This window comes from Colias eurytheme, chromosome 5 (assembly GCF_061535395.1).
Source record: "Colias eurytheme isolate Ceu_HAF_F1 chromosome 5, ilColEury1 Martin Lab GWU primary, whole genome shotgun sequence".
Classification (NCBI taxonomy): domain Eukaryota; kingdom Metazoa; phylum Arthropoda; class Insecta; order Lepidoptera; family Pieridae; genus Colias; species Colias eurytheme.
In genome coordinates, this window is record NC_142984.1 from 4,793,954 (window position 1) to 4,810,584 (window position 16,631).

General features: G+C 32.6%; 1 protein-coding gene across 4 annotated transcripts in view; it reads right to left on the bottom strand.

The window, feature by feature from the left end:
- The window catches only part of LOC149908421 (homeobox protein abdominal-A homolog), a 38,989-nt gene extending 27,406 nt beyond the window's left edge, over positions 1-11,583 (bottom strand). Inside the window, exons 1-2 of one of the 4 annotated variants that reach the window (XM_090101886.1) lie at positions 10,890-11,583; positions 5,336-5,368 (exon numbers count right to left, since the gene is read on the bottom strand). In XM_090101886.1, coding sequence (XP_089958012.1) covers positions 5,336-5,368; positions 10,890-11,487 — 631 coding nt within the window. In that variant the 5' untranslated portion in view covers positions 11,488-11,583. Of the gene's footprint in view, positions 1-5,323; positions 5,384-10,889 lie in introns of all 4 variants that reach the window. The other 3 variants (XM_090101885.1, XM_090101884.1, XM_090101883.1) reach the window with 3 other exon arrangements.
- Positions 11,584-16,631: the final 5,048 nt, after the last annotated feature.

Sequence of the window (16,631 nt, forward strand, 5' to 3'; positions counted from 1 at the left end):
ATATAACCGTGTTTCTTACTTAAAAACAAACAAGTAACTTATCTATTGGTACATAAGCACAGCTCGGCAATTAACAATGGAGCGAATACTATTTTTGACCGAGTAACTTGATAAAAATTAAACAAGGAATTGGCTGCGTAGCCTGCAAAGTCGGCCATTTCTATCAAATCATAGTCGAGTGACGAACGTGTCTGTTGAAGCGCCGCCTCAGCACCTACAAGGCAGATTCAAATTTACATTGAAAACAATAATTTTTCATCATCATTTTGAATTTTAATCAAACTATTATAGAAGAGCAAGATGCAGAAGACAAACTATTATGGCTCAAAAACTCCTCTGAGCCATGGACAGCCGTAGAACTAAAGTGGCAAGAAACTACAGAGACGAGGCTAATTGCTGCAAAAGAGTTAACCATAGCTCCAATACCTCAATACAATGAATATGCTGCTCTTAAAAAACCCAAAGGATATCTTCTGGTGAGTTAAGTTTTTTAGAATTTCTTGTCTGCTTTAGTTTAATTACTTTTGTATACTTACTTACGTTTTTTTTTTATTTGTTTACAGCTAGAAAAAGATTTTGAAAAGCAAAGGACAATATACCGAAATCACTGAAAGCTTCCCCACAATCAAACCAAAAATAAATTTGAATTAGTAAGTTACTTCTGATCAAGCATCATATTGTCATATACCTATTACTTTTATATGTAAATTACATAAGGTAGGTACGATATAGTTCCGATATGATATCTGCATATCTACACATCAAATTTGTAACGAGGTTCAACCAGAATATTTTATAATAGAAAACGAACAATTTGTAAAGAGCTTATTGTACTTAAATTTTTTTTGGTGCAAAAAATGTTTAAGTTTTAGCATTTATGATCATTTTCCCGAAGACGAATGTGAATTATGTTTCAATGAGAATAAATTAAAAATGTTTAAAAAAAATGACGGTTTTACTTGTTGGGTTGTAATAAAATTATTAGATCAAAAAGATTACTTATTCTCCTAGCTTATTCTATGGTTTTTGTCTAAACTTTTGACTTATCAAATACATTTATAAGTACAATTTAGGTGTATTAACTTGCTTAAATTACCATAATGGTTGTTTGTTTTTATGTAAACATACCTAAACCACTTTCATTAGAGAACAAACTCCAACATCGCGAAATAAAATCAGCTGTTCCGTAGATTTTGGCAGAGTAGATAATTCCACTTTTGTATATAAAACAGCTGATATTTCTTTTACGATGTTGGATTTGGTCCTATACCTAATTAAAGTTGTTCAGGTTTAGTCTGAGTCATTCCTTAAAAGTTTGCTCATGATTTATATTTCACCCTGTTATTGTGAAAATTAAAACACAGAACTCCAGTATCGTTTCTTGACATTGTGAATTGTGTACTATTTTTAAAAGTATTTAAGTATAAGTAGTAGATATGTTACTTGAAATGATTGTATCGTGTACTGAATAAAGCTAATTTCATTAATGTGCATAATTTTCTTTCAGTTTCTTCTAAGTTTTTGGTGTGTCGGCAAAATTAGTGTTGTTTTCCTACATGAACGTTTCATTGGCTTTTTTTCCGACATGCCAAAATTTTTCCCACTGCATTAATAATGGTACAAATGACAACATATCGAACTAGGTAAATATTTTCAGTATGAGCTGACCTCACATTGTATACAGGGTGTAACAGAAAGGGGGTACACATCTAAGCAGGGCGTGATGTACTGATGAAACTGAACAGTACATCACGCCCTGTTCGGATGTGTATATCCCCTTACACCTTGTATAGGTTTTACGAACATTCACAGGTCAGCTTATACTGAAAATATATAGCTTAATATGTGTCGTTTGAATTATTACTTGCAACAAAGTATTTTAGCTATGGTTACCTATTAAACCCGCCTAAGAATTCAAAGTAACTTGGCTAAATATACCAATCTTAATTGACTAGAAAGAACAGAGTATATTTAGTTATAGTTACCCAATGAACACGATTGACAGTACCCAGTAACTTGGCTACGTATACAAATTTTTAATTGAGTAGAAGTAACAAAGTAGATTGGCTGTCCCTACCCAATAAATATGATTAACATTATTGTGTTACTTAGCTAGTTTTACAAAGCAACATATTTGAAATCACTGAATTACTTTGCTAAAAACAACAGAGCACGTTGGGTATTGTTAAAAGAGTAACACGATTGACTATAGTAAATAGGTTTGTTAAGTTTACTGAGTGAATAGGTTAAAAGCAACAAACCCTTAATACGTATTTTTTGACCACCTTAGTGGGCTAAAATTACCAACATACGTTAACAAAGTTGACTTGTATAATTTTAGCAACAAACTTTGCAGGCTCCCTCCGAAGCAAGTTACTCGGTTGTAAATAGCAGCAACTTGATTATTTATAGCCGTTACGTTTTCTCAGTGTATATATATAAGAAAATGTGCTCGAGTTTTCTGCTAAATTTCTTGTCTCGGATGAGATTAAGGGTGAAGGTATACAGCATTCCATTAATATAAATTTTGTTAACATTTTAATCTGCAAAGTTTATTTAACAATGTATGTAGCCCTTAATGTAGCCGAATGTAATATCTGAATCAGCCGAAAACCATTAATAACAAACAGAAATTATTTTTAAGATAAGATTATCAACTATGACCCTTTTCCTAAACTTCATTGAACTGTCAAAACATTATATATTTATTTGTAATAAATTTACTATTATTATTATTTGTAGCACACAATTGCAGCGTGAAGTGCCTATTCAGATAAGAATTTAGTAAATCATCACGAAATAATCAGATGGAAAATACATTCTATCTACTCGGAACTCGTCTTAACGCGATGGATGAAAACAAAATTTATTTAGGACTACAAAAAGTGTTCAAAATAACAAAAATCATTATCTAAATTCACTGTGACAATTTAGGTACCTATTACGGGGAGAAAAACAATTTATTAAAGTAATGATTCATTTTGGGTATTTCGCTGCTTTGAGTAATATACCTTATCCAATTAGATGTCTAATAAAATAATCCTAAACTATGCCTTTAAAATATAAAATAACAGTAGTTAAATAATACCCGCTTTGTTGGTATTGGCAACGGCCACCGGCTATGACCTATCCATAATATATATACCTAAGTACTTGATTTGTTTAATCTGTGAAATATTCACGCACTGCATATCATATGAATTCACACAAACCTTATTGCATTTTTAATATAGCTAAACTATTTTTAGGGTTGCGTAATTCGTGTAATAGCAACAACAACTATAGCCTTGAACGACAAGCGTATGAAGATTTAACATCAAATGAAACCGAGTGTAGTCGCACAGCACGTAAGACACGTCGTAAGTGACATTGACATTTGGAATGTTGCTAGAGCGAAGACCTCTGAATTAAACAAAATACATTATCTATGTTTCACGGCCACGATATCGCATTTTTTATCACAGACCGCTCTACTTACCCAGTGAAAAAATAAGAGCGAGAGAAATAGATTACACGTAAACTGAACAAAGATGTGAAAGCTGCTGTGTTCTTAAATTATATTGAATTCGACATTTACGTTCGTTAAGTGTACAATAAAATAATAAAATGGCACAGTTTTCTTAATGTATTCGACTGTATATAAACGAATAAATCACACATTACGGTTTCTTTATAAGCCTTTAAAATTTTTATGATACAAGCGCGAAACTGTCGCCGACGCGGAGTCGTCGGCCACATGTCGAACCAGCTGTTTCTATGACGATCACGTTCACAAATCTGGCAGTGTTTATACTACGCTACGCCACAGGCTTGACTCGTTAAATTTTTATTGCCGCAAGGTCGTCACTTTATGGTCAATTCTGAGATGTTATTGTTCGCAGGCACACTTTTTTCACAGCTCTAGCGGCTTATAACAGTCGAGTTACGATTGACAGTGATTAGCTCTTAATTGTTATAGCATCATAAAACGACTTTTATAAACTTGTAGAGTGTAATCTGTTGTGTTTGCCCGATTATTGTAATATATTGAAGATAAAGGAACATTGTGAGCCATACTCGCGGCATTTCATAACAAATAAATGTTCCGCGAGAGACAGTTTTATTGTGAAACCGTACGTGAAAATGCAAATACTGGCACTGTGAGTGCGTTACAAATGCGTATTGCGTTACGTTGCCCTTGCACTTGGATTTGGCCACTTTTATATGATAACAAATAATGTTTTGTCTGCAATTTTGGGCATATCGACTTTCGCGTAACGGCCGCAAAGCTTTGAGTAATAAAGCAATTTGCGAGCGTGCCAACAAAACAATAGCCCCTGTTCTAAGCTTGTTTTAAAAGCTTTCGACACCGTGATTTAAAACCCTTTGACTTATACCTTATTTGTAAACACTGGAAGCACAAAGCGTTGCTATTTTTAAGAAAAAAGAGAAATTGTGCAACCCTATTGCCGTAAGCCTTTGTTTATTTTTGTTGGACAAATTGGCGAAAGTTACTGTAGTGGGAATCTCTTGTGAAGAATCCAACAGATACTGACAATGGCTATTGCGTGGTCTTCAACGTTTAAAAAAGATTTTTGGTATAGGTATATTTATTCACATTAATACACCCATATTTTAAATGGAGATGAATAAATGCCGCAAACGAAAGTTTCTATGATTATAGAATGACTGAATGAATTCGAATTTTATCAGTTTTATTTTTATTTTTGTAGGGTTTTTCAGATTTACATGTATTTTAATTTATACCTATTTATAGGTATGTACAAAATAAATGTTATGTTTATGCTACCTTAATAGTTGATCCTTTGTTAAGAATTGCAGAGAATAGTCTTTTGTTTAAGGTGAAAGTTTTCAAAGCGATAAAGAACCCTTTCATTTGCAAAAAACTAACGTTAAAAAAGTTACTATTGTCGTTTTTTATAATTTACAGAACAACTATTATCTACAAATCCGTTTTTTATTCAGATATCAAATTTTTTACGGCTTATTCCTGGCTAATCTCCGGTCTGAATTATAAGAAACCGAAAAACAAAACATTTGTTGTTCAATCGAAAATTTGATTAATGTTAAACAAAATTGATACTGCAATCGAAGCCACTTTTTAGCAGTTTTCAAACAAAAAACACAGTAGATAGGTAATTTTTATAATTCGACAAAGCATGTCAAATTAATAATTGCAAATAAATATTACGGAAGGTAGAAGTCTTAATACACGAGCGAAAAATTGCACAAAGGGCAAAAAAATGCATCATCTCGTGTATACAGACTATGTCTAATAAATAATCTTAAAATTAAAAGAAAATAAATGTGAAACGATAAATACCATTGAACTCACCGCAGACCACGCGGTCGAAGGGGCTCATCCAATCTGGAAATGGAAAATCTATTATCAATCGTAAAGAAAGTTCTTTGTTTCGGCAAAATTACATGCATAACAAAATTGAAAAACATCAAAAGAATGAAAACAAAAACATTGTTTACTTCACGAATAACAATTTTTAATTTAAATAACACACAGGTAGGTACCTAAATTAATGAAATTAATTAGACAATAAAAATTAGATTCTATAATGTAAGCGCATGCTGTTGTACATTTAATAATTAAATAAAGTGCATTTTTTGATATACTTTCTATAGCAGTAGGTATAATCATAACATCACGTAAGCGAATAAATAAATTCTATGAGTAGGTAGGTACGTTAGATAAAATATAAAATAAACAAATTAAACGCTTTGTTGTTAGTATGAGATATGCTTCCATGTTACGAGCGAAAAACTTTTTGCTCGGTTTATGGTTAACAATGCCAACATAATCAAGACAATTATAAAGTCATACAATTTCATCTTTTTAGAGATTTTCCACCGATACAGCATGTTTTATTGTTTACAATAATTATGATATCGCTCGGTTATAAACATTTTTTTCTCGACTCTTATATGCGCTTTACTGGTACTTTTTTTAGTTTTCAATAAGTTTTTATATTGTAACAGCGGTGGAGTAGTAGAGGTATTGGAATTAATAAAAATAATTTATCGATTTCAGTTTATTCATAGCTCATTTAACCGTTTCGCAGAGTAAGCGCGTGTTGCGTGTTTCATACGACGCAATAGAGCACAAAATTTCAAAAGTTTAAAGTGATGCGAGATACTTTTTAATTATCAGCGCTCGTTCAAAGTAAACAAATACAGTTTATAATACGATACACTGAACAAAAGAATTTTGTTTACTATATAAAACATTGCATGATGCATCAGACCATGATTTAGGTAGGTAGACATATGAAAAGAGTCGATATATTATGTTTAATCGTGATTCGTGACTTGCAGTCTTAATTAAGATTGTTTTGTTTTCAATATTATTTTGTGATCGTCGCAGTTAATATTTGAGTTGGGTTTTCTTTTTTACTGGGATATAGGTATCTACGTTTATAATTTTCGAATAGGTTATCTCTTCGTATAATTATCGATATAATACCTATATCATGTTCATCAGGATTTATTTTAGGAGTTTTTAAATAATTTAGATTGATTAAAACGTGAAGGTTTGCTGCAAATATAATTTATTTATCAATGTACTGCGACACTAACTTTTACAGGACGATTAAAGTACCTTAATTCGCATTAAAGTAACAACTCCGGTTTTGTAAGGCACTAAAATTAACCGAATTATGCCAATCGGAAACATAAAATTTATTGATTACACAATCGGTAACCAAAAGTACTAACATAAAACATCGATGTAATTTTAAATGTCAACCGATATTCAGATAGGTACTTGAAAGTCACAATTCTCAAGAGATAAGCGCGTTGAAAACCGTTTAAAATTTAATTTTTTGAAGTGCCATACAAATCAGATAAGGGCTGCATATCAGTCTTGGCTCATGGATTTTTTACACTATTTCTTATCACTATTTGATAAAAATTATTGATTAGTTTAAGATTAAGTATAGGTACGATGATTAGATATATCTATGTATTATAATGTAGGTTAACTCCTCGTTGAATAATATGAAAATATACCTAGGTACTATACCTAGCTTAATTTTGATTGTAGAGCATTTGAAAATGGAAGTTTTTAAATATCATTTATAGATTGATAAATTTTATTTATTAATTAATCCTTATGGGATGGAATTTTAGACACATAAATATAAATTAATCATAAGTAGTTATGTATGTACCTACCTACCTACCTATGTACCTACCAACATTTGAAATTGCTTTGATATCTACTTATTTTAATTAGCCAAAATTGTATTCATTTATTGAGACGAAGTAAATTTCTCATTATTGCACTAATTTTAACAACTAGAAATTGGCAATCAATAAAATTATGAAGCATTCTTATCACATGGGAAGCACGGTGAAGCGTTCTGATTGGCCAGCGGCGTCGGCCATGTTTACTCCGCGCATGCGCTATGCGCGCATACAAGTGGCCCATCTTTGTAACCGGTATATCACCTCTTCTGGCGGGAAATATTCTATCTTTTATGTGCTTGAAGAAATTCAACGTTTATATTAGTTGTGATTCAACATTGGTTGTGAGAAATTAGAATGAATGAAATTTGAATTCAATATAAATATTCTGAGGTTCTGCTATTGAGTCACTTTGATAATGATATTATTACAAAATCCTATATTTTAATAAAAAATAATTGTGTACTAAGTATATATCTTCTCTTTTTAACCTACGTGTACTAAAATAAATATTTTGGTTATTGTTACACTAAATTTATTATTTTTATATGTCATATACTAACGATAACAGTCTTCCAAAATATTAGTAAATAATTTTAAAATTACAAAGTACCTGATGATATATCGGCACATAGAGCTCTTATTTTATTTAGAACACGGTGTGGGGGGACATAAAATATAAATTACATCATAAAAAGTATGAACACTATCATAATATAAATGATTAATAAATTTCATTACCTTTAATAAAAAAAATGATAGTGAGTCAAGCATCTACAGCCGCTGACGCAGTATTGGGCACATCCACATAATTCGTATTTGAATCCACCGAGACGGCCGCAATAATTCTTATAACCCTACATTAGTAACAAATCACGTGAAGAGACCATTTTAAAACAGAAACAAGTCGGTTATAGTCCATTTGGTATATTTTAGTGAGCTACGAGCGCGTTACGAAGGCACATTCGCTTTGATTATGGGATCTTTACATGTCTATGTTATTGATAGCGGACATGTGCCAGGAAGGACGCCTCGTTTGAGATGAAAAAAATATCATATTCACACTATATTTCATGCGAATTAAAAATTGTATCATGCAACAGATCGTTAGTCTAATTTCAAATTTCCTTTCATGAGTCAAATATCTCGAAATCCACCTATAAAATTAAATGTATGGTTACCTCTTTAATAATAATTCAATATTATAGCGATTGCGGTTATTAAGAATTTAATACCTACTGATAGCAAATTTAATATTCAAATTTGAATAAAAAAAAAAAATAATAATTTAATCGAGTCGTGGGTAAACAAACGCCCTTCAAGAGATAAATCTTTTTAATGTTCGTATTATACGCAACAGCTACTTTGGTATATATTTTCAAAGTGACATTCATTAGTGGAATAATTATGAGAATGGATTGTTATTTATTGAACTGAATAAATTTATCTGCTTTAATTCTAGAGCCAATTCTAACATTATTATCGGCATATGTTCGGGTATTTTAAGAGATATTTATTTGCCGAGCCGCGTCGTTACCTAGGTATATATAAACCCACAAATGTTTTATTTACATATTTTGTGACCGTTCAAAAATTTCGCTTTTTTGAATATCATACCTATAAATTTATATTTAGGAACCTACCTGTTATTTGATTCAATTTAATAATCCTATGAAAAACAAGTTTTATTTGTGTTAAATCTATTTACCTTAATTGATATACAAAATACAAACCCATATAAATAATAATTGGTGTAAAATTTATTTTAAAAGATTAACAAATTATTGTTTCTGTTAAGGTAGGTACTTACCTACCTACTAATAATTTCCTATTTGTTTTTAACTCAAGAACTCTATTCAATTAGATATTAGGTACTTGAAAATATCCCAAGTGTTTAAATGATATTATTAAAAAATAATTATAATCAACCGCTATTAGATTGGCCGGTTGTAAACTACCCAAATAAAGTTTAGGAAAGAACGGTAGTAGTGCAATAAACCGCAAATAAAAAATAATTGTACCATTGTATTCAAAGCGTACAAGCAGTAAAACTTTAATAGAGTACCGTTTTTGAGTACAAAGTGGACCTCACATGTGAACGCATGCAGTGCAAATCTAACGGGCCATGGCCTAGGTTAGTTTTGTTTGCTTTGATGCTAGACTTGATAGCCATGTGGCTAGATTGTTAGGTCATATAGAAAGCGAAAAGTATTTAACGTTTTAAAATACATACTATTATTGTACTTTATTGTATTAAGGTAGCTTGATGATTTTTCTATCAACTCAGTTTTACTGTGGTTTTACTTTTCTTTATGTGCTAGTTTTTTTTAATAGACCTACCTATTATGTAAGTATACATAATATAATCAAATACAATTATGTAGGTGATCATTATTAGTTTTATTATTTAATGACTCTACATTTTTTCAATGACTATCGTTCTAAACCTAGGTACCTACTCTTATATTTTTCAAGACATTCTACCTAGACAGTGATTTGTAAATATTCAATTGAATTATTCTTAGATCATCAAATTATTTATTATATACCTATATTTTTATACCTAATTGATTTACTATACCTACCTAATTTATTAACAGTAAATCAATGTGTTATTTGTTTAGGTATTGAAAAGTTTTATTAAGGCAATTAATTAATGTACCTAATTATATAAAATAATTATTTTACATAGGTATTATGACTTTGTTGATTTAATGAAAAGTATTTATATTTAACTATCTATGTGTATTGATTTTTCTCATACCTATATAATTATTTATTTATGTACATATTAAATTTCTCATAAAATATAACATATAGGTATATTACATACAAATTGTGGGTAGGTACCTAGTGCTGTTTATATAGTAGGTATGTACCTACCCTACACCGTCGGCTACGGCGGCGCTACATTTTGTAATCGTTACCTAGTAGGTAGATAGGTATTATAATATTGAAAGTATGATGTTTATGGGCTTAATTATCTTTGTACTGTTTTCTTAATATAAATTTACAGTTAATAATTCCACGATTATCTCTTTTAAATTGATTTGATAAAAAATATGTAGAGCCGATATTTAAATATTCAAATAAGACTTGTTTTGTTTTAACAAGGTGAAGACAATTGTAAACTTTTTAATTTTAATTAGATTATATTGTTTATATTCACCCATTGATTATTCATAGGTACCTAATTAATGACACGTAACATCTAATTATTACCTATTCGCTTAATAGGTCATACCAATGCAGTTTTATATAGCAAACGAATTTATGCCAATGAATATTTATGTTTCAGTGGAATTTACCATAACAAGTTAGTTTTTTTTTGTATTGAGGTAATACAAGGATAAATGTGAATTCATAACACGAATCACATCTTTACTTGTGATAAATAACGTTGCACGTTTCCGTTTTATAAAATCCAATTTGAAATATAGTTATCAAGAAATTACATGCTTCAAATCGTTTCCTACATTAATCTACATAATATTTATAACATTAATAATTATTATAACAACAAAAAACAATGCATAAAAACTTAGTTAAAGAACACAAACAATAAGCTATCGGAAATAAATTAAATTAAAGTTCACACACTAACAACAATTACAACTAAACATTTCTTTTACAGATGAATTGCTTCTACGACAATCTAAAACAAACATGCAATCAAGAAGTAAACTATTTACCAGTAATAGACATCCAAGGATAGCGTGGTATATCGGGCAGGGGCTGTGCCGATGGCTGAGAGCAAGCGGCACCCATGGCGTCTACGGAAGCCGCTGATGCCGCCGAAGCTGCGCTCGCTGCCGCCTGATGGTAGAACTGGGCAGCCGCAGCCATGCTCGCTGAAGCCGCGGACACTGCAGCCCCGCCATTGTGTTGGCCCAACGCGTAGTTCACCATCGGATCGCCGCCCACCGCGGTCGGATATCGACAGCTCTTATCGTCCGCAGACAAGCCGCTGCCCGCTGGGAACGGCACCGATCCACCGAACTGCTGGTGGTGCGACACGTATGGATACATCCTCGCCGGTGCTCCCGGCGACGCTGACGATGATGAGGAAGAGCGCTGTGGGCTCCCGGCACCTGGTGAGCCGGCCCCCAGCGCTGCCGCCCCCAGGCCACCAGATAACGACGACGACAGGGACGTCGAGAGCGACGACGACAAAGAAGATGAAAGCGAAGCCTCTATAGGAGACGCCCCAGCACCCGCGAATAAGTTCTGATGGTGGAATTGCTGGTGGTATTTGGGGAGCATGCTATCGATGATGAACTTGGAACTCATCGCTCGGCGGCGACGCGGCGCGCGACGATCGCCTCGCGGGAGATGCGTTTATCGCCGGCGATTCGGATCGATTCTCGCGCGTGCACCTCTACTATGGCCGCGGATCGTTTATGACCCGCGTATGAGGCTCTACGACTCTGAATTCCCCGTCGTGGCGAACGTTACCGCTGCCGCGCGCCGTGTACGAGACGGCGAAACGTGTCACGTGGGTGCGAGCGAGACGCAGTGACTCAGCGGGGTGACGCGCCGGAACCCTCTCCGTCTCATTAATTCCTACCTGCGTGGCTTATATTAGAAAGAGATAAAAGCTATTCGCTAACGACCATTCCGCCGGCCATTCTTTGTAATGGCGCCGACCCCGCGCTACCCCGCACTCTGCTCGTCTACGCCAATAGTAATCCGGTGCAGAACATTCACCACCAATCACAAACCATTCCGGCACTTCTAGCTGTCAAAGTGAATGGCACTATGCAACAGCGTAACATTTTTTTGCAATAGTTTATTTTCGCACACTAGGTACGTATAATTTTATAAAACAATCTTAATTAATAACAATTTCACGATTATAAGATAATAAATATATTCTTACCGTTATAGTCCATTGAATAAAAAGTTCTAGAGTGCGTGAGTTAGTAACGTAAGATGTTTCTTCGGAAACATGTCAAGAGTCCCTAGGTAATAAACATACTAAAACCCCGGGCCACTAGGAGGAGCCCCGGAGTGGGGGGAGGGGGAAAATGGGTCCATTTTTTCATTTTTCGCTTAAATCTCAAAAACGGTACATGTTAGAGAAAAACTTTCAAGGAAAAGTTGAAAGGCCATAAAATTATCTACAAGTTGTACCTGAATCATTTTTTCCTATATCCTACCGTTTCTGAGTTATACGCAGTAAAACATGATTTTGGCTCAAACAATTTCCACATCAATCGATCAAAAAATATTTCTTTCTTCCAAAAAACTCAAAAGTGCAACTTGTGACCGGTACTGATAGATTGCTCTTAATTAGGTCTATAATTGGTAAAATAAACACATTCCTCCATGGAAGCCTTTAGGAGGAATCGATTGTCAAAATATTATATTATGGTAGTTTGAGTTACTGAACTTGATCTTTTTATTTTTTTCTTCCAAAAAACTCATAAGTGCAACTTGTGACCGGTACAGATAGATTGCTCATAATTGGGTCTATCATTGATAAAAATACCAGATTCCAACACGGAGGCGTTTACGGGGAATTGAATTTTATTAGGGTAGTTACGATACTTGAACTTTTTATTTTTTTTCTCCAAAAAAACTCAAAAGTGCAACTTGTGACCGATACTGATAGATTGCTCTTAATTAGGTCTATAATTAGTAAAATAAACACATTCCTCCATGGAAGCCTTTAGGAGGAATCGATTTTCAAAATACTATATTAGGGTAGTTTGAGTTACTGAACTTGATCTTTTTATTTTTTTCTTCCAAAAAACTCAAAAGTGCAACTTGTGACTGGTACTGTTAGATTGCTCTTAATTAGGTCTATAATTGGTAAAATAAACACATTCCTCCATGGAAGCCTTTAGGAGGAATCGATTGTCAAAATACTATATTAGGGTAGTTTGAGTTACTGAACTTGATCTTTTTATTTTTTTCTTCCAAAAAACTCAAAAGTGCAACTTGTGACCGGTACAGATAGATTGCTCATAATTAGGTCTATCATTGATAAAAATACTAGATTCCACCATGGAGGCGTTTACGGGGAATTGAATTTTATTAGGGTAGATACGATACTTGAACTTTTTATTTTTTTTCTTCCAAAAAAACTCAAAAGTGCAACTTGTGACCGGTACCGATAGATTGCTCATAATTAGGTCTATCATTGATAAAAAAACCAGATTCCACCATGGAGGCCTTTAGGAGGTATTGAATTTTATTAGGGTAGTTACGATACATGAACTTTTTAACTAACTACCCTAATAAAATTCAATTCCCCGTAAACGCCTCCATGGTGGAATCTGGTATTTTTATCAATGATAGACCTAATTATGAGCAATCTATCTGTACCGGTCACAAGTTGCACTTTTGAGCTTTTTGGAAGAAAAAAAATAAAAAGTTCATGTATCGTAACTACCCTGATAAAATTCAATTCCCCGTAAACGCCTCCGTGGTGGAATCTGGTATTTTTAGCAATGATAGACCTAATTATGAGCAATCTATCTGTACCGGTCACAAGTTGCACTTTTGAGTTTTTTGGAAGAAAAAAAATAAAAAGATCAAGTTCAGTAACTCGAAACTGCCCTAATATAATATTTTGACAATCGATTCCTCCTAAAGGCTTCCATGGAGGAATGTGTTTATTTTACCAATTATAGAACTAATTAAGAGCAATCTATCAGTACTGGTCACAAGTTGCACATTTGAGTTTTTTGGAAGAAAGAAATATTTTTTGATCGATTGATGTTGAAATTGTTTGAGCCAAAATCATGTTTTACTGCGTATAACTCAGAAACGGTAGGATATAGGAAAAAATGATTCAGGTACAACTTGTAGATAATTTTATGGCCTTTCAATTTTTCCTTGAAAGTTTTTCTCTAACATGTACCGTTTTTGAGATTTAAGCGAAAAATGAAAAAATGGACCCATTTCCCCCCTCCCCCCACTCCGGGGCTCCTCCTAGTGGCCCGGGGTTTTAGTATGTTTATTACCTAGGGACTCTTGACATGTTTCCGAAGAAACATCTTACGTTACTAACTCACGCACTCTAGACCCCCCTTGGAGGGACTCATTCAATGGACTATTACGATTAATACGTTACTATTTATTTTTATGCTTAATATACCTATCTAATAACTTGCGAGATAATTTACATGAATAAATATTAAATATTCAAAATTTAATGTAGGTATTCACTTTATTTATTTTGGTTTGTTTCAATAATTAATTATTAAGTAATCAAAAGTGATCTGATTATATTTTTGTTATTCCTGATTTTTTTTACACAAGAAAGAAAATTCAGGTGATAATTATTTAAAGATGTGGTACGTATAATGCGATAATTGTTAACAATGTTTTGATTTATTTTACACTAAAAACTAATTTTCAACCATAATATTCTGTCAGGTAGGTACAGTCCTTTTAAAATTTCACTTGTCCTTTTAATATACCTACTAGGTACAATATTTTCAGCATTGTACGTAAATAGCAAAAATTGACGTGAGATAATATGTGATATTTTTATTTTTTTAATAAATAGAACGTTATTTTAATAAGTTAGATAACTGTTACTAATATAAGAAAGAGAAAGAAAGAAGAAGATATCAGAAGAAATGTTAAATGTTTACAAATAAAATATGTAACCAAACATTCATTTATATTCGTGTGCTTACTTCTTCGCAGCTGAGCTTACTATAATTTATTCTAATTTTATTGTTTGCAAGTTATAAGAAATATCTTCGCGCCATAACAATAAAATTAAACAATAAAATCCTAATAAGAATTGCTCTTAGCTGTGTAACGCCGGCCACGTGGTCGAACTGGTGCTCGCTCTCTTTATCTTACAAACATATCTCTCTCTTTCACTCATTTCATTCATGCCTTTCTGTCGTAACCGCATCGCGCACGTGAGCAATAACAAACTTTATGATTTTAGCAATAAAATTGTTTATAGCGTGAGAATGTTATTTATTTAACACATTTTTGAATGCTTAAGTGAGTTTAGTGCATGGTTTTTATAGGCTTAAGTTGCCTTTTCAGCTTTATCAGGTCGGTGGTACAGCGGTGTGGCAGTAGAACATTGCATAAGTATTGAGTTTATGTTGTTATTGTTATGTTTATGTCATAAACGTATAGAAACTTCGATATGGACACTTTAGGTCATTTATTTTACGATAGGGCCATTTTTGATCTATAATTGATTCTTTGCTCACTGACTGGAAGGTTAACAACGTTTTTCTTATTGGATTTATGCAAATGAACCTTTTTAGATGATGTACCTTCTTATATTGCACCAATTTAATTGTAAAAATATGCTATAAATTTTTATAATTTTATTTAGGCAACCATTCAGTCTACAGAATAAAATAGCAAAACAGTTCAAGCTGGAACAAAATAACCATCCACTTCAATTTTTTTAATAGGGGTTGGTACATATTATCTACTAGCGCGAGCGGTCCGCCCCGGCTTCGCCCGTGCCATGTTTAAACTATCCTATCTCTCAAGTTGGATCGAACTGCACATGGTGTGCGAATTTTATTATAATCGGTTAAGTGGTTTAGGAGTCCATTGAGGACAAACATTGTGACACGAGATTTATATATAGGTAGGTATTAAGATTTGTAAACTCTACCTAGAGGCAATTATAATTATGTGAAGCAAATTTAAATATGTAATATTTCGTCACTTAAAGATATAAATTATTCATATTATGTCTTCCTTTTAACTTCATTTTCACTTTTAATTAAAATTTATAAAACTACTGAAATTATTTATTTCATGTGAAACACAGCCAATTAGGAGCTCCGAGCTGCTGACATATTTATAATCATAATGTTGCAATTATGTATGTGCAATATTATATGAAGTGCGTTTTATCAACTGCTTAAAAAATAAGGGTAGGTATTTAGGTACCTTCAAAGTTTGTTATTTTTTGTTCTTGCATAAATTATTGTCTTATTAGAGAATGTGTACGGTTAACTGGACTTATAAGTTTTATAGAGTCAATACATTAATTCTAATCTAGTGCTACATATCTCAACAGATCACTATCTCAGACACTAAACATGATTTGCTTATGGGATTGGTAAAGTTTATCTAGTAGTCTAATATAAAATATTTCGGTATTCTGTGTCTGGTTCTGTGAGATATACTTAGATTATAATCATTGATAGATATCGAACTATTAATAGATATTATTTATTCTTAGAATTAATCTTATGTTTAATTTAAATATTTTATATCTTCCTACATAAATTTGACTTTTAATATGAATTTATAGGCCTGTACATTGTTTTGTGTAGAAGGTAGGTATATAATATTAAATTTAGATGAATGTATCAATCTTAATTTATTAATCATCATTAAGTTTGTACCTATTACATCTCAGCGATCGCAATAAAGCATAGGCAAAACATGACGCGATGATCAAACACTAACTAGCTCCTATATAATAT